Source organism: Quercus suber, unplaced genomic scaffold (genome assembly GCF_002906115.3).
Source record: "Quercus suber isolate HL8 unplaced genomic scaffold, Cork oak 2.0 scaffold_54, whole genome shotgun sequence".
Classification (NCBI taxonomy): domain Eukaryota; kingdom Viridiplantae; phylum Streptophyta; class Magnoliopsida; order Fagales; family Fagaceae; genus Quercus; species Quercus suber.
The window spans coordinates 804,906-824,357 of record NW_027069519.1 but is presented as its reverse complement, the minus strand read 5'-3'; the positions used below and the strand labels follow the sequence as shown (position 1 = coordinate 824,357).

Genomic DNA, 19,452 nt, shown 5'->3' with positions numbered 1-19,452 from the left:
TTAAAGATACACAATATGCATTATAACATACATATAATACTACAACTCGTTTAAAAAAAAAAAAAAAAAACTACAACCCAAGTATAATCATTAGTCTCATATTTGGTAATTTATCTTTAAAATAACTTGATGAAATAGTTAAGTCAAATTTGTATACTATTACATACATACATATTCTTGTAATACACACGCACACGTTAATATTTAGATATGTAACATTTTGATAATTCAAGGAGTATTATAAAACAAGTTTCTCAACAAAAATAATAATAGTAATAATAATAATATTAGAGAATATGTATTACAGTCTATGAAAAAAATTGATTTCCTCAATAATTTATGAAACACTTGCGCCTGCTGTATAAGTCAAGAATCCAGGGCAGCCAAGATCCAGCACATGATCAATTCACTGATAAATCTAAATAGAATAAATCAGAATCCACAAGACTTATACAGCTAGGGAAAATATTCCAAACAATGTGATGACATTGAGTCCAAGTTTTTTTTACATTGCTTTTACTAATTCGAATTGAAGAGTGATACAAAATTGGCAATGCCAAAAAACTCATAGCTTATTACAGAGATGCATATTCTAATCACTTAGTTTGGCTAAGCTTGGCATTAATTAATATAAACCATAAATAATCCTGTCACCTATTAGCACCATCCGCCAGTGAAAATATAAGGTTGATCAAATGCAAGAGGATTACCATAGTTATTTTGGTACATGTCATCTCCTTATTTTGAATGTGATGTTCATTTTGCATAGGTGTTGACGCAACATAGGTAAAGCATTAACTCTTCTTGCAGAGAAAGAGTATATTATTCCCCACATATATATTTCGGAAATTTACATGGACTGGCTTATTTTTCTACTAACCCAGTTTGCCTATTGCACAACCAAAACTGAAGGGGGGAATGTACATGACAACTCAAGAGAGGAAAAAGATGGACTGGTCAACTTGCCTCTGGCATAACTTAAGATAACACCAGATACATCATTCATGAGATTTATCGTGGATCGTGCTTTAGGTGATGACAGTAGGTTTTTCTCTTCCTGTGAAGTCCTTCAACTTTGATACAGATAGTGCCAAATCTAAAGCATGAAGAAACAAACATTTAGTAGTTTATATTAATTCAGTTTATGAAAATGATGATGACAATGGACTAACCTATTAATGGTTTTAGGGCCGTTTGGGCATCTACATCATGTTTAGATACATCTGGTTCAAACTGCTCTATGTAAACTCTAACAGTGGCACCTGCTGAACCAGTTCCCTGTAAACATGAAGAAGTTATTTTCCACTTAAAAGATGTATCCCCAAGATTATTAGTTATAGACAGAGAGAGGTTGGCACATACTGATAAACGAAATATGATCCTTGATCCATCTGTGAAAACAAACCGAACACCTTGCTTTGACACCATGCCCCCATCGACCTGGCCAATAAAATTAGTGAGTTAAACTGTCAAGAAAGGACAGTACAGGGTTCAATTGCTTGAGTCACAAGTAAGCATAGGCAATAAACATGTCTGATGTTGAAACTTACAGGATCTGTATAAGTAAAATCATCAGCAAATTGGAGGATATAGCTTCCTGTACAAGGATATTTTTCAGCATCCAAACATTGATGAGAAGTGGTGATTGCATGAACAAATTTTAGGTACGAACTTACCATACTTTTCACCTGCCTTGCTCTTAGAGACTAAATCTCTAAGATATCCTATCATTTTATTGGCGCCTTCAGATTCACATTCCTGGAAAAGGAATTACATTAATCAATGAATCCATCTCTCACAAGACAATGATTTCAAAACCCCAAACTCAAATTGGAGTAACAACATTGTGCAATTTTTTATTTTTTAATAGTTATGAAACTTACTTCATAGTCATATCTAGAAAAGAAATTTCTTCCATATGTTGCCCAATATTCCTTCACAACGTTGGAGACAGAAACCAACTTCTCCCCTGGTTTCTTGTCTTTGTTTTGGTATGCAATAATTGAAAGCCATGCTAAGACAGCCCTGTCATTTGGAGATGTTGAAGTCATTTCACATGGGAATGGTTTGGACCGTTTGGTTAAGTGATAGAGACAGGATAGAAATATCTCTTTCAATGTTTACAAACTCCTCATTCACTACAAAAACTTGCACTAAGCATTAAAATTAAAGTCAGGTTTTTCATTGGCCCAACTAATTGAAAAGGTAATGTAAGGAATCCAAATTTTGGAGAGTAAAACTATGGCCAAATAACAATTCGCTACACTATTATTGATAAAAGAGTATAATAGTTAACCAAAAAACCACAGTGCCATTTTATAAGATCCAGTGTCATTGATTCAACCACAAAATCAAATTCAGGTGATGCATCAAATCTATTTTGAGCCGGCGTGAAATTAAATATTGCCACATACTATACCATCAAATTCATACCAACTTTTATTTGATGAAAATATAAAGTCAACCACTTGGGAATGGCACATTGGTCTTTCAAGTCTTGCATGGCCATACACCCAAGAGAAGTATATGCAGTTCTATGTATCAGAATGGCCACATCTAACCTCTCTCTCCTTAACCCTTTTCCCTGGCCATAATCTACCCTCCTCATCCAGAACTGCAACTAATATAGGAATCTGATAAGGCTTCTTGCTAGTCCTTGGTAACAAGTGTTTGAGCAGCATAACCATTATACTGTCTGTTCCTGATTGATCTCAACCAAGCTCTATAGCAGGATCTCTTGCGACCAAAAAGATCCAGGAATTGGGTATTATATAACTTAAGTATAGAACTAGGGGGCTAGGGGCGCAACCAAGCAGAGCCATTGACGAACCCCTTGAATGGCCTGCTTACTTACTAAAACAAATCGAGTTCAAGCCCCATGTAACAGTTAATCTTACAACTACACTGAGACAGCTAAGGCAGCATCCTGAGTTTCAACAGGTATATTGTGGTTCGAGAATAGATTACTTGAGCTGAGTTTGAAAAATTAATTTTTCAGGTGATCTGAGTTCAAACAGCCAGATAGTCAGAATGGGTCAGCTCATTTGGAGCCCTATTAAGCAATGTCAACCTTGAATAAGGCTTGTGATTCTCCTTGTACAGCTACTCAAGCTTTTTGGTATAGAAGGTTGAGCAATTTAAAAATGTATATGTTCAAAGAATGAGCATAATAAAAAATAAAGATGTTCAAATAGATGAGTGGCAACATTAAAAATCACAAATTAAGGATTTTGTGTCATACAACACCAAAAGTAGGCACAAATTGAGGCAAGGAAGGAGAGAAGTTGATGTTATTTTCAAAAGTTACATGGAAAAAAAATTAAAAAATTCCCTAGCATGGGGAAGTGATTTGATTCAAGCTGTAGAAGCTAAAAGAAGAAAAGAGCAAGGCCAAATAAAGCATGCAATAAGGCAGTGAGACAATAGATCACCACAAAATGAATTCAACTAGTTGAAGTCCTGTAGCCAATTATAGCATTTTTTTAGTGTAAAACAAAGTTAAGATAATGAGAAACCCTAGTAAAGACAGAGAACATGTAGAATTAAATTTTTACCCTACAGTAAAAATGCAGACAATTACCATATGCCATCCTTCTCACGAATGTGATCAGAACCTGTTCCAAAACTCTCTTCCCCACAAATGGACAACTTCCCAGCATCCATAAGATTTCCAAAGAATTTCCAACCAGTGGGGACCTGAAAGAGAAGATCCATTGTTCTTCAGGAGAGATCTATCTCTAGATATAAGCCCCATTCTTTAAGTAATACAATAGTTCAAGAGAGAAAAACCTCAAAGAACGGAAGCTTCAATTTTTCAGCCACGCGATCAAGTGCACCACTTGTTGGCATAGATCGAGCTAAACCCTATTAAATTTGAAATATGAATCATTTCTTTTTGTTCAACAACTAAAATATTGATAAAGAAAATCTAGAGAGAGTTTTTTACCTTAATGCCACTACGGAAATATGGAATGGCTTCTTGTGCATTGGCAGCAATAATTGCGACAGAATCCGAAGGAGTAACAAAAAAACCTCTACCCAAAATCATATTTCTATCACCATCTCCTATTGATGATAAAGGTAAATGATCATTCAACATAATAAGAATACTAATAGGAATATTAAAAATGTGCGTGCATGTGCACAAGAAATTAGTGACCATTTAGTATTATAGAACCATTAAACACAAATTCTGCCTCTTGTAGTCATCTACAGTACCATCACTTGCAGCACCAAAATCAGGTCCATTTTCACCGTACATTGTGTTGACCAAATCCTTGGCGTATCTGCTTAACATGAAAGTCAAAAATAGCAACACTCCAAGATAATGACAATCAGCAACTATCAAACAAACTATTTCACTCTTACGTAAGATTGGGATCAGGATGACCATGCCCAAAATCCTCCAAAGGCACTCCATTTGAAATTGAATCCTACATGAAATATCAAACATCTAACATCAGGAACTCCAACAATACTAGACTATAATTGCTTTAGGATATTTTATGTTCATAACATACCAGACGGGCTCCTAGCTTGTCCACAAAGATGGGTTTTGCATAAGCACCAGTAACGGCATGCATGGCATCAAATATAAACCTAGAAAGTCATAATATCAAATGGTTCAAAACCATGAAATCTAAATGATTTGTATATTGGAAATTGAAGACCCAATCATAATCATAAGCTCAAGGTTTTGTCATTGCCCATAAATAAATAAGAAATCATAAGTACATCTTTCTATACAGGAAAGGGAGATGCATATACCACAAAGAAAGGGTTCAAGCTAAAAAGTGTATTTATACAAATTCATAAACCTACCTAAATAAACTACCTTAGCGCTGATATACTAACAGTAGTGAATATTTTTAGGGGAGAAGAACCCAGGGGGTTTGGGCACAAGCAGGGGGGTCAAGAATTGTGAAGTAAATGCAATTTGAGAAAACATTTAATGCATGAATTTTAGTAAGATCATGATACTAAAAATACAAGTATTACAAAAACGTACATAGATATCAGTACCAAGGTTATACTGTGAAGTGAACACCTCTGTGCCTCTAAAAAGCATGATATGTATGCAAATTTTCAAAAAGTAGCCCTAGTCTAGAACTACTAGAAAACTTTTGATTAGAATTAAAAAAGACTGATACGGGTTGTCGCTAAGAATGCAGCTTATGAAGTTTAATGTTAGTATATCAATTACTTAATTCTTTTTTTTTCTTTTTTTTTTTTAATGGGAATTACTTAATTCTTTAAATAGTCGTAATCCATGAGTAAAAAAGCAGGTTAAGGGTAGTAAGAATTGTGAAGTCAATGTGACTATTTCCATGCGTATATGGTTTCAGATACCTTGGGATTAATACAAGACTTGAACTTAACAGTTTTTCAAAGTGATTCAAAGAAATCCAACTTCAGCAAAATTACTGGCCCTTAATGCAAATCAACAGATGCCATCTACAGGTGTTAACAAAAGGATTAAAAGAAATCCAAAAGATGATAAGTTCAATGGAATAGAAAAACGATGAGTATGAAGATGCTGAAAGCTTGGTTGCAACATTTTGTTGAAGGTCATTCCACAGATTTATGTTCAAGATTTCACGGTACCTTAAACTCTCTGTCTCTGTTACTGGTTGGTCAAGTGAATAGCTTTAAGTTTTGGGTTGAGGAAGCAATAAAAGACACAATGATGACTAAACCTAACTGTAAATATGGGTGGCGCCAGCAGTCTAACAAAACAGGATTCATGTAGCAGATTGCACAAAGCAAGGATCAAGGAATGTCATTATCTTTCAGAGCCACATTAAGAGAAATAACAACAACAACCAAGAGATAAATGAAAAGACACAGAATAAAGGATGACTAAGAACCACCCAATGCAATTAACAGAATAAACCTGTTAGATAGAGGGCATATGATACCTGAAATCTGATCGAGACAAAAGACTTTTGATAAGCTCGAAATCAAATACACTCTGCACAAAGCCCATAAAATTACTTATCTGTAACTCATATGAATTTCCATCTCAAAATTCCAAAGATGCATATCCTTTGTTCCCTACCTCCAGTAGCTCCAAATAGTCAGAAACTGGGTCAACTACTTCAACACTGAAGTTCCTGAACTCAGTTACTCCAAGATGAGATAAGTCAACATCAGGAATGTCTGCCACCTTTATTTCACTGATCTGCATTACACTTACAAAATTGAAACAATATGCAAATAAAATGGAAAATGAATCAGGTGGAAAACACTTAAGACTGCTTTAAATCAAACGGGACAGTTGAAAAAATTTAGTTGCAGCTCAAAATTTTTCACACCAAAAGTGTACTTTTTCTCTCAGATATTAAAAGAGAAATCATTTTCAAAGACAAGGATGAACAATGACCCAGCAAAGTAACTAACATAAAAGACAAAGTAATGAAGCATGGTTGTGAACAAAACAATTTAAAGAAATGTTTGGGAAAAATACAATTTACACCCTATAAGTTTTGTGAATTATCATTTAGTCCACTAAGTTTAAATTTTGTCATTTTAGTCCAAGAACTTTGACAATAATGTCATGTTAGGAACTCATAAGTAGAACTCACCTTTGAAAACCAGCTTGCAAGGGAAGGGTGCTCAAGACCTTATAAAAACATGGTTAAGCTTACACTTAATCCATGTAGGACACTAGGATCATAACATACTACCACATTCTGCAGCCGACATCCACAACGGCTCGCTCTAGCGACATTGACCTGATGGTAGCCCTTACTCTTTTGGTGGCTCCACTCACCTATCACTTATTTTAATCTAGCCTATAGGTCACCCCCTCCGGAATCTGACTACAAAGCCGCAACTCATTTGATCCCATATTCAATGAGCTACACCCGATTACTAGGGGTGGTGGTTGACTCTAACACCAAATGTTAGGAACTCGTGGGTAGAACTCACTCTTGAAAACTAGCTTGCAAGTGAGGGTGTCCAAGAGCTTATAAACACATAGTTAAACTTACACTTAATCCATGTGGGACACTAGAATCATAACATGTCATTTTAGTCCTTCCATCCATTGAAAGACGTTTTTAAAGAGAATTAACAACATTTTTCAAGCCGGTTTATCTCTTTAAAAATGTCATTCACATTTGTAACATTAAAAAATGATTTAAAACAGTAATATAGATCAAATTGGCAGTCTGCTAATCCTTTCTTGTTACATTGCTCTGTTACTTGAGTGCTTTGGTATATCATGTATTCCCTCTTTTGGGTGTTCTAAGTGCATCCTTATTCTGTTTTAGGACACTCTCTGGATAGCATGGCAGTTTTGTTCAAAAAGGTAATATAATAGCTTGGAAGGCTACTCCCTTGCAGTTCACCACACTTTCAATGGGGTGGGAAGGACTACTTTAGAAGTTAAGGATGACCTGTCACAGTCCCCATTTGCAAGTTTGCAAGTCTTTCTCCTCCTTTCATGGACAATCTAGATTTTTTACATACATACAGTGGGTTTTGAACTCACGACCTCACCCACTACCTTATTCTTACAAGGAGAGGAAGCACCATTTGAGATGGACCTCAATGTCTAGATTCTTTACATGTTTTACTTCTTCTTTTTTCTCCCTTGCCCTTGGTCCCCCTTGGGTTATTTTTTCCTCCTTTAATAGGATTTATTTATCGATCAAAGAGAACAAAAAAGAATCATCTTAAAACAAGATGTGAAAGCAACAAGCAATTAACAGTGTAAAGGAAGATAAACAGCAGCACAGAAAAATTAGCAAGCGAAAAGATAGATCCAGATACTTACAGAGAGAGTGTTTCCATAAATCTTGTCAGTGATGGATTCAGGTGCAGGCTGACCACTGTTGTAATTGAACTGGAAAGAGAATAGTGATGGCATTTTGAGTTGGATATATTGAATGGTGCTATTAGAAACAATAGCAAATTCTGAGATTATGCAACAAATATCTTATTGAAGAACACCATGCTTGAAGATAATACGATTCATACTGAATTAAGAAACTTCCAAACTAATATAAGCAAATCCTTTTCTCAATAAAATACAGTAACATTAGGGAGAAGTGTAAACCTTAATTTGAAAGGAATTGAAAGAAACCAATATTTGATTGGGTGCAAAAGTTTGAATATGGACAATTCCAAGAACCATGGTCATAAAGACCATTAGGTTTGATTGCATTATACATACTGGACTTGTAAGATTAAAAACTCACCTTGATACCCCAATCATATTCAGGCCCACCAGGATTATGACTTGCACTCATTATAAATCCACCATTGGCCTGTGAAAGTAATTGTTTAATTGCATCCCACCCGAAGGAGCAAAAGGAAAATGAGTTAGAATTTGACATGCTATGTCAAGATACTGAACCATTGATCAAAAGTAGCACAAGCTTGCCTTTCTCTTGCGGATCACAGCAGAAACAGCTGGTGTTGACAAAACACCTTCCCTACATTGACACAATTTATGCTTATTCTCTATGACAAAAGCCATCAAAGTCATAAATTGCAGAAAAAATAGCTTTGCACCTTCATAACACCATTATATATGAATACAACTTGAACAGGATATTAGTGGTGAATAGACTCTCAATGCATTTAGCTACCAGACCAATTGATTAAGAAGATGTTCTATAGTATCAAAATGGAACACAAAAATCTCTAAATAGTTGTTTTATAAAAATAAAATAAAAAAATAAAATAATTTTTTTTTTGCAGGGGGGGGGGGGGGGGGGGGTAGAGCCAACCCTAACCATACAAGTTTTACTGCATTGAATACTTATATTTAGCTATATCTGAGTTTGTGTGTCCAAATGTTACCAGAAGAACCATAGACAGCAATACAATCAAAGACAGCTCAAAACAATAAAATGGCATAGCAAGAGAGCACATACAACAATTGTTCGTCTAGTCATTCCATACAAAATTAACGGTGGAATCTGCTGTAAGTGTCACTCATTTAGGTCTATGAAGGACATTGGCAAGAACAATTTTCATTTGAACAAACTATTACAACAATTTTTTTTTTTCATATGTGGACAAGCATACCATCTTATGTATCACTGTATAGGGTAGACTTATCTGTAAGTTTCCAACCAGATGAAGGACACAGGTAGAAACAGATATATTCATTCAAACAGGTGGGAGAACAACATACATAAGCACCTTATATATTACACTGTAATAGAACTTGGTTAACAACTTAACATCAGTTGCCATGAAGATTATAATAACTCAAATAGATGCCAAGTAAGAAACTTACTTGCCAACCAAAATTTTCCCAACACCATTCCCTGCAGCTATTTTGATAATTATCTGCATTTTAAATTCAAACAGCAATACAAATTCGTTATACAATTGGAGACAGATAAGATCAACTTAAAATGTTGCATCGAGCAAGTACAGAAAAAAAAATTAAAAATAAAAATAAAAACCTGTGCAGCTTCTCGATTAAAATAACGCCCATCACCTCCTAACACCAACAACCCATTCTTGTAATCCTCTGCTGGCAATGAATTAAACAATGCCTACATACACGAAATTCTGATTCATATTGAAACCGTAATGCACTAAACAACGAAAACTTCAATATTCTGAGAGAAATTTTAAAAAATAAATAATCAAAACCTGGATCCAATTGGCAAGGTAATTTTCTTGCATAAAAACTTTCACCTACAAAACAAACAATCAAACAGAATACACAGGACACCCATCAGGCTCTTTTTGATTGCCAAGAACTTGCAGGTAAAAGAAAGGGATGTAAAAATTCAATCTTGCAGTTACTTGAATGAAATACTTCACATGTTATAAACCAGAAAGGACATATCATAAAACCCCAGATTTCCATTTCATGTTTCCTCTATTTTCTTGCCAAACAAACCTACAAGTACTTCGAAAACCACCAACCACAAATCCCAAAAGTTTAAGCTATTAGGAAAGAGTGAATCTAATCATTTTAACCATAATTATAACAGTACTCATTACATGTGAGCCCAGGCTCCCAACCCCTAACACTTGACAATTTTAACTTTTTATATATGAGGTAAGAGTGGAGACAAGTTCAAATTCATGAACACTAATGATCATTTGCTCTGATACCATGATAAATTATCAATCCTCACAAATGCTTAAGTATTAGACAATGGAGAAGTTAATCATAATTCTATGATTCAAACAAGTTAACACTAATAGAAAGAACAATAAGAGAAAACCTTCTTCCGGAGTCCACTGGTTCCAGTCTTCTGCCCTTCGATCGGCTTCGTTGCTATTGAATTAATCTGCAAAAACTCACACACATACACACAAATAAGGAAACTCCAAGTGTTAAACAAAACCCAAAAGCCAACATGCAAATAGAAAAACATATAGATAGATAGAGAGAGAGAGAGAGAGAGAGACCTTGATGCCTTCAGGCTCAGCAATGGTAGTGGAAAAGGCTTTGATGGAGGGAAAGTGTGAGGTTCTGAGAGTGAGTTTTGGAGAAGGTGGGGAAGAGAGGAGTGAAAGAGATGGGATTGGAGAAAAGAGAGTGATTGCATTTGATGATGATGATGATCTGGGTCTTGAGGCTGTGGTGGAATAGAGCAGGTTTATTCCCACAGAGTGAGCCATTCCTCTTTTCTTTTTGAGATTTCAGAGTGTGTTAAGCTTGAGTTTGAGAGAGCAAAGAGAAGACCTTTATTAAAATTTTCAAAGAAAAAGTTGCCTACTCAAATGCTGAGTAGTGTTTGTGATAGTAGTTGTTGTTGATTGATGTGGCAGGAGAGTGAAGTAGTAGTTTAGTTTAACAGTTCAGAGGAAATCCATGGCTGCCACATGTACTTTTGGAACACTTATGACTTATCTAGACCCAATACCATGCTATCATGTCATGTGAGAATTGTGAAGCTGTGAACTGTGCCTTTTCCCTCTTCCCCAAAGACCAAGTATATTCCAATTTCCAATTCTCTTTTTTTTTTTTTTTTTTCTCTCTTTTGTTTTTATTCCAATTTCCAATTCCTATATTCATATTTTTTAGTATTTTTGTTACTTTAAAGTTTGATTTTTTTTTTCTTAGGAAAACCTCAAAAACAAAATGTCTAGATAAATTGTCCTCCGTACACGTCACGGTCACACACCACAGGGGCACATCCCTTGTATCTATGTGTGTTGTGTGTTTTTTTAATACCTACATCTAAAGTGAGCTAAGCTTACCGAACAATAAGTCGATTTTATTTTCTATTTTTTTAAATAAATGAGGGAAAAATTATATTATGTTAAAAAATTTCGTACATTGCACAAGTGATTGACTAGTTTTATTTTAATTTTGAATCTTTTGATAAATATAATGAGAGAAATATTTGAATAGATAATTTTTTTTTTTTTTGTGCTCCAAATATAACATAGGAAAACTTATAATACCATTTCCATTATCGTGTAATGCTAGTAAAAATTAGAAAGTAAGACATATTTATTTATATGGTTAAATTAGATAAGTTTATTTATATCTATATTTATACTATTATTTAAGGTGTTTTTAAGCTGATTTTCAAGCCGACTAAGACACCAATCAGTTTTTGGAGTAGACGGGGATTGAATCTTAAATCTCTTATTCAACCATCAAAGATTTTACTAGTTAAACTAACTGGAACCCATTTTACCGCTTCTTAGTTAAAAGTGACAAATAAAATAAAATTTCACAATTTAAAATCTCCTACTAAACCCACATTCTCATAAATTTACAATCTCCTTATTTCTTATCATTTTAGAAATTTAAACAGAGGAATCATATTTTCCTTCTCATTTTTTATCATTTTTTAAATTTAAACAGACACACTCTATTTTTTCTTGCTTTTTTATATTCTCTTTTATTTTGAATAGAAAAAATTTTAGGCATTCAATCAACTCAAATTCAGCACAAATTTTCAGTGTAAAAAAAATGAATGAAATATAATATTAAACATTAAAAATTAAAATAAAAAACCTTCATTGCACACGCTAGTTATGAATCTTATGATTGAGTTTCTATTTCTAGTATATTAATCTCGATGTACATCAGTACATAGAAATCTCCAATTGGGGGTGGTAATAATGTAGTAGTAGTACAGTCCACAAGTCACAGCTAGAGATGTCAGCTGGTAAGAACTGGCCATGGTCTGGTCTAATCTAAGGCCTGGCCCAAGTGATCACAACTGGCCCAAACTAGGCAGCATCATTAATTCTGATTGTTACTTCTTACATCTCTCCCTCCCCTGTATTTTCATTAGGCCTCATATCAGATTCCTTTTTCTTTTCTTTTTTCTATAAATAAATAGTAGTATAAAACAAAACTGCAGCAAAAAAAAAAATAAATAAATAAATAAACAACTACAACAGAGCCATCCTCTTCCCTGATAATTACATTATAAAAACATAATAATAAACTAAGTTTTTTAGCATAAATAAATAAAAATAGTGCTCTGCTGGAACTAGCACATTAGATTCTAAGGTCACAGACAAATGCATTGAGTGTGGAAGAAAATGATTTTCCTTAGTATAGAAGGAAAGTGTTTTCCTTATTAAAGAAATAACTAGGCATTCTTTCTCAATTAAAAATAGAATTAGAGTTTTATAAATAGATATTATTGTGAAGGGTTTGCTGACCTTAGTCTTTGATAGGGCTCTAGCTAAAATACTCATATTGTATGAGCAGTGGTATGCTACTATTTTTTTGGGTTGAAAGATACCCAAGTGTGTGAGTTAGTGAGTTTAATTTTTATGAGAGGGTGAGAGAGCTATTGAGTGTATTGATTCTTTGAGATTGTGAGTTTGTGTGAGGTTTGTGAGAGGTTTTGTTCATGTTTGTGTTTATGAGATTGTGAATGTTGTTTGCAAAAGTTGTAGGTTTGATTTGTGAGTGGTTGTAATTCATATTGTTTAGCGGTGGTTGATGTTGTTCATGGACGAGGTTTAGAGTTGACCAAATCATAATTAAATATTATTGGTTTATATTGTAACTTTATTTTATTTTATTATTCGTGTAAATGCGCTTTTACCAGCCTGAATCACATTATATTGTTATGTTTAAAATATTAAAAATCATCGTTATTCCATTAAATCACTTTAGTCTTTAGCAATGCAATGAAAAAAACAACTACCACCAAGCAAGAAAGTTATTCTTTGGTTGCCAAAAGGTATGAATATTTCAAGACAGAAAAATATTTGTATAACTATACCTACCTAATAATCATAAAAAGATTTGTTAAAGCCCATTTTTGATAGGCCCAATACAAGTGACCCAAGTAGAAATGACCTTAACTTGGCTCATAACTGAAGGGAATTATCACAAAATTCTCAAATCTGTGAAAAACAAAATAAAGAAAATACACGCCAAATAAAAATAATCACACGCACAAGACAATATTTACGTGGTTCAGCAATTTGTCTACGTCCACGGAATTGCAGGGATTTCACTATTATCAAGGAAAAATATAAAATGCGGCAGTACAACTTTTCTCTCTCTCAAATATTTTTCCCTTTATGAGTTTTAAAGTTACAATATTTTTTTTTTTTCGTGAAAAGATAAAGTTACAATCTTATAGCGAGCATTCACACTAGCTTATGAAAAAATTTTTGTCTATTTTAACATAATTAAGAACCTATTTTTTCTATTTTACACATTCACTTTTCAAAACACATCACATTAAATTATTTATTTACACTAAATTTTATTAAAATGTCAATTCTTCTTGATTTTTTTTAATTATTTCCCTTTCTTTATACACAACAACCACTATTCACATTTTAGTTTTGACCGTGGTTATTGAACGGTTTAATTGTTTCTTTTTCTTCACACATATCAACCATTAAAACTAGAAAAATCGACAAAAAATTGGTCAAGAACTAAGAAAAACTGGTAACCAATTTCTTTTTCAATTCTTTGACCGTTTCGATTTTTAAAACCATGAAATTACACGGTTATTGTAGTAACCATGTATTTTTATATTTAGCATGGAGTGATGCGGGTGAATTGTGGGCTTTATTGGCTAAAATTTAGTATTTTTTCCATTATGCAAGTACTGATGCGAATGCTCTAATTTGTTGGCAAAAAAAAAAAATGTTGAACTATGTTTGGTTGGAGGATAATAGTCAAAGTCCTTACTACTCTTCCATCGTATCCTCAACTCCTCATATTCTAAACACAATTTCTTATAACATTAAGAGTTCATTTGGTTAGAAGGGTAGAAAATTTGGAGGATAAAAAATGAGGGAAGGAATAGAAAAGTGGGAAGATAGAACATATTTAGTATTCTTTTATATGTGTGTTCGTTGAGAGGATAGAAAAGTAGAGAGATCGAAAACTGTTGAGAAGAAATTTACAATTATATCCCTATTAAAAAAACAAAAGGTAACACATTTTTTTTTTATTTAAAAAAATTGTGTAAAGACACTTAAATTTTTTTTTTTTTTTTTTTTTTTATAGAGCACAAGTCAAAGGATCCAAAACAAATGAAAAATAAAAATAATCAGAAGTACATGAAAAGAAAACCAAAGAAAAAGAAACAAATGGATTTAGAAAAGGACAAAAATTAAAGGAAGAAAAAAAAAAAAGGGGGGGGGGGGGGGGGCCAAGAATTGATGACAAACCCATGTGCACGGGTTTTTAGTCTTTTTCATCATCTGAAGTTTCTCCTCTAGTTTTCTCTGCATTTTGGTGGACCTGAGGAGAAAATACTAAGACCCCACCGCTTTTTTTTCTCCACTCTCTTCAACTAAACACCTACTAAAAATATCTTATCTCCACTTTTCATCCTTCCTATTTCACTTATAACCAAATGAACCCCAAAGGGTTGTTGGTTTTTTTTTTTTTTTTTTTTTTGGTAATTTGTTATCGCTACCTATAATAAACTATTCAAACTTGGTGTATAATGGTAAAGCCTATTTTTACATTGTTCTTCTTTCGTTTTCCTTTCAACCCATTGAACAAGAGGAGGAAAAACATTAACTCTCTCCTTTTATCTTTCTCAATCCCTCCATCTTTTATTTATTTTTTGTCCCTTTTACAAAACACATTTTGTTGACCCCTTGAAAGAAGCCACCTTAATTTGATGGTGGCGGTTTGGTATAGCCTCTACCTGTTTATTAATAAAAATTAGAATTATAAAATGTAAAATGGGATATAAGTGTTGTGAATTTAATTTTATGTTGGCTACTATGCTTTGCTAGTTTATTTGGAGTGCTCATTGAATTTGCATAGAGAGAAGAAAAAAATTATAATTTTGTTGCATTTTGTTATATAAATTGACTCTTTTTCCCAACAAGTGGTATGTGGCAAGATGTTGAATGTTCAAATAGTGTATAAACCACTATGAACGTTTAGACACCCAAATTACAAATTACCAATTCAAGCTTTATATCAAACAATGTATGTGCGGAAAATGATTATAAGCTTATACCAGAATTGATAAACAATCTAAACCAAATAAAATCACATCCACAGCAGAAATTAAATGGAAAAGATTAAGAGAAGAGAGATGCAAACACAAGGACAACACAATGATGTGTTATCGAAGAGGAAACCGAAACCTTCGGTGTAAAACCTCTCCGCCACCCTCCAAGCAGTCAATAATCCACTAGAAAATGAAATTGGGATACATGAACAGTAATAGACCCTCCAAGCCTAATCTATCCAGTGTACCTAAACCCTCCAAGCTTCTTGCTTCAACGAGGTTACATAGAACTTTTGTCTTTTCTAGTTTACCGGATTCCGCTGTAGCTCATAACATCAACCAATAACTATTGGTCCATTCTTAACTGCTTCCCAAAGTACTAAATAACCTTCTCACAAATGTGGGTATGGTGAGAAAAGGATTTGGGTAAGAACTTTTCAAGGATATAACAATAGAGAGGATGAAAGTAGAGGAATTTGAAGAGTCTCTATGTAAAGATTGTGGATGAATCAATCTTGTTTTTCTCTAGGGTTTCTCTCTCAAAATTCTCTTTAGAAGCTCTCTACATTTCGTGGGTATAAGGGGTATTTATACTGGGGTGAGAGTGGAATGCAAAGAGTCAAGTTTTTCAAAACAGGACTGGCTGGTGGCTTGGCTTCAGGACTTGACTGAGTCGCGAGTTCAAGTCGCGAAATAACAGAACAGCCAGGCTGGACTTTTTGTACTGTAGTACTTCAGCTGGCGCAATTGTTCATCTTCTCGCATGCTTCACTCGTGTGCTGCAGTTGGCGGCTTGCCAGTCATGAGTCACCCGCGAGTCCCAACCGCGAGTCTCTGGATCCTTGTACAATCTTGAGTATTTCTTCACACCTTCTCACTCACTACCCTTACATAATTCCCATCTAAATACAGGGTCACTAATTGCTAAATTACAAGTAAATTTGGCACGAAATAAAGCCAACACAATGGTTGATTAATTTCAACCTTACAATCTCCCCCTTTGGCTATTCCGTGACAAAACCATAGTTTTAAAAACCGAACCGGACAGGCCGGTCCGACCGGTTCAACCGGGAACCGGCTTTTAAATCCGGTCCGGTTATGATAAAAAAATTGAAAATGATTAAAAAACCGCTGAACAGTAAAAACCGGAGGTCGAACCGGAAAAATCAGAAAAACCGAAGGTTGAACCGGTTTATAACCGGTTGGAGATTTTTTTGTCTTTTTCGGCAAAACTATGCCGTTTTGGTCCTCTAAAATCCTAAAAAGTAAAAACTAACCCTAAATCCCTAACTCCCTATGCCGAAAGCCCACCCACACCCTCAGACACTCTCAATCTCAACTCTCAAGTGTCATCTCACTCACCTCACCTCAAGCTCTCAAACTCAAACATCTCTGCCTCGCTCATCTCGCTCAGCCGAAAGTCAAGCTCGCTCTTCGCTGCCTCAAGCTCGCTCTTCGCTGCCTCAAGGCTCCCTCTGTTTGTTCGCTCACCTCAAGGCTCCCTCTGTTTGTTCGCTCACCTCAAGGCTCCCTCTGCCTCACGCAGTCACGCGCACGCTCACCGCAAGTTGAGTTTTTTCTTTTTCTTTTTTCCTTTTGAAAACAGAGTGAGCTTGAGCTTGACTTTCGAAAACAGAGTGAGCTCTGCCTCATGCACGTGGGTTTTGGCCTTTGGGCTGTCGTATTGGGCTTCTCGGCATCTGGTTTTGGGTTTTCTTCTTGGTTGGTCACTTGGTCACGCACCTGGTAAGTGGTAACGTTCACTTCTTTACTTCTTTTCTTTTTCGTTTTCGCGGTTCTGTTTTTTTTTTTTTTTTAATTTCTCTGATTCTCTCGGCTTCATCAGGTAAGAAAGTAATAATTAATATATTTTTTAATGATTTTGATTACTTGATTACTTGATTTTGATCATTTCTCTGTTCTTTTTTTTTTTTTTTTTTTTTTCATTTCTCTCGGCTTTATCTCAGATTCTCAATTCATGTTCTTGGCTTTAGCTCAGGTTCTCCTTCCGTGACTTCACTGGTAAGTGGTAACTTCAATTATTAGTTTACAATAGCATTTTAGTTTAATTGTGATTTTGTGTATGTTGTGGATTTGATTTATAGAGCATTATTGTTTGTGAAATATAGTTTAGAGTATTGTACTATTGATTGTGTGTGTTGTATTGATGAATTTATTTGTTGATGAAATGGTTGCTGCCAGTCTGAAATTGTTGAGTGAAATGGAGTCCGCCTCTGTACCATCTAATGAACATGCATCTACAACTGGGTCTAATGCTAATTCTTCATCTGTGAGAGCGAAATGTGATCCTGCATGGGATCATGTAAATGAAGTAGTGAAAGACGGAAAAAGTAGTTATAGATGTATACATTGTGGGAAAAGTTATAAGGGAGGGGGCATCAATAGGATGAAAAGACATTTAGCTGGAATTAAAGGTGATGTAGCTGCATGTATAGGTGTACCTTATGATGTTAGGTTTCAAATGGTTGAGAATTTGAAGAAAATTTCAAAAACTAAAGAACAAACAAAAAAGGATCAAGAAGCATCTAATTATTCACCATTAGAGGACTCACCAGAATTTGAAGATGTCCAAGAAATTATTCCTAGAGGTAGGGGAAATAGAAGTGGTCCTAGTAGTTTTCTATCAAGATCCAATCTTGGCAAGAGGAAGGTTGGTAACATTGATAATTACTTCACTCCTAGAACAACACCGGGAGCGCAACCTTCTATTAAAAGTGTGCTTGCTGGTAAAGAAAAGAAGTGGAGGGTTGATATGTCTGTAGCAAGATGGATGTATGATGCTTGCATTCCAATTAATGCTGTGAATTCTAGTTATTATCAACCTATGTTCAATGCTGTAGCTTCTTATGGTCCTGGATATAGAGGCCCAAATTATCATGCCCTTAGAGTGCCTTTGTTGAGAGACGCAAAAAGAGAAGTCCAATTGATTTTTGATTCTCATCGATCATATTGGGGTGACACTGGTTGTACAATAATGGCTGATGGGTGGACTGACATTAGGCATAGAACATTGATTAATTTCCTTGTCTATTGTCCTAAAGGAATTATTTTTATACGTTCTGTTGATACTTCTGACTTGGTTAAGGATGCTATTAATTTGAGTAACTTGTTTGATGAAATTGTTAGTTGGGTTGGTCTAACAAATATAGTACATTTGGTCACTGACAATGCTGCAAATTATGTAGCTGCTAGAAGAATTGTGTGTGGAAAATATAGGAACATTAGTTGGTCACCTTGTGCAGCACATTGCCTAAACCTAATTTTTAAGGAGATTGGGAAAATGGATCATATAGATAAACTTGCAAAGCGTGCATCCAAGATCACAGTGTTCATCTATAACCATGTGGCTTTGCAAGCTTGGTTGAGGACTAGAAAAAATTGGACGGAAATTGTACGTCCAGGGCCAACTAGGTTTGCTACTACTTTCATTGCTTTAGGGAGTCTTAAGGAACATAAGCATGACTTACAAGCATTGGTGACTAGCAAATTTTATGTTGAATCAAGATATGCAAAAGATAAGAAAGCAAAGGCAGTGGTGAAAATCATTCTTGACAATCAATTTTGGAATGATTGTCATGTAATTGTGCATATTATGTCACCATTGATTTGTTTATTACGCATTGTTGATTCTGATGAAAAACCAGCTATGAGTTATGTATATGATGGCATGTATAGAGTAATTGATGGAATCAAAAAAAATTTCAAGGACAAAAAGAGACTATGGGAGCCTTATGTTAATATTATCAAGGATCGTTGGGATAATCAATTCTATAGAGATATTCATGCTGCTGCTTACTGGTTGAATCCTGCATTCCAATATGACTCATCCACTCTTAATAAGAGGCTAGAGACACAATCTGCTGTGACAGATGTTATTGAATCAAAAGTTTCAACTGGTCGATTGAAGTTGGTGGAGGAATTAAGGCTATTTCGAGAGCGTGAACAAACTTTTGGAACCCAGCTTGCTCAAGAATCAGCCAAGACATCTCAGCCGGGTAAGATATTGTTTACTTTAGCTAATACTAAAATGTAA

At 34.7% G+C, this 19,452-nt stretch overlaps 2 protein-coding genes across 3 annotated transcripts; one reads left to right on the top strand and one right to left on the bottom strand.

The window, feature by feature from the left end:
- Positions 1–466: 466 nt before the first annotated feature.
- LOC112021148 (phosphoglucomutase, chloroplastic) lies at positions 467–10,818 on the bottom strand. Of its 2 annotated transcripts, none has more exons than XM_065772131.1 (22): positions 10,390–10,818; positions 10,203–10,268; positions 9,619–9,663; positions 9,426–9,518; positions 9,254–9,306; positions 8,390–8,441; positions 8,205–8,273; positions 7,781–7,849; positions 6,059–6,181; positions 5,919–5,971; positions 4,521–4,599; positions 4,369–4,433; positions 4,219–4,289; positions 3,947–4,065; positions 3,790–3,864; positions 3,581–3,696; positions 1,884–2,025; positions 1,677–1,758; positions 1,551–1,597; positions 1,363–1,440; positions 1,173–1,278; positions 467–1,096 (listed from the first exon to the last, which is right to left on the bottom strand). In XM_065772131.1, exons 1-22 carry the CDS (start codon positions 10,600–10,602, stop codon positions 1,029–1,031), a joined length of 1,884 nt encoding a protein of 627 aa, XP_065628203.1. In that variant the 5' UTR covers positions 10,603–10,818; the 3' UTR covers positions 467–1,028. The 2 variants fall into 2 exon arrangements, with proteins under 2 accessions (XP_065628203.1, XP_023909483.1); XM_024053715.2 differs by having other exon boundaries at positions 4,219–4,286; positions 10,390–10,816.
- A 6,768-nt stretch (positions 10,819–17,586) lies between these two features.
- On the top strand, positions 17,587–19,452 carry LOC136066996 (uncharacterized). The gene has a single exon (XM_065772160.1). The coding sequence runs from the start codon at positions 17,587–17,589 to the stop codon at positions 19,450–19,452; it is 1,866 nt and encodes a 621-aa protein (XP_065628232.1).

Bases quoted from the DNA above. Each gene is read 5' to 3' on its own strand.
- LOC112021148 (XM_065772131.1), bottom strand. From the start codon at position 10,602: ATGGCTCACTCTGTGGGAATAAACCTGCTCTATTCCACCACAGCCTCA. The intron at 4,600-5,918 runs GTATCATATGCC...ATGACTTTCTAG, and splicing joins TTGTCTCGATCAGATTTCAG to GTTTATATTTGATGCCATGC. The intron at 2,026-3,580 runs GTAATTGTCTGC...TCCAAATGACAG, and splicing joins CGTGAGAAGGATGGCATATG to GGCTGTCTTAGCATGGCTTT.
- LOC136066996 (XM_065772160.1), top strand. From the start codon at position 17,587: ATGGTTGCTGCCAGTCTGAAATTGTTGAGTGAAATGGAGTCCGCCTCT.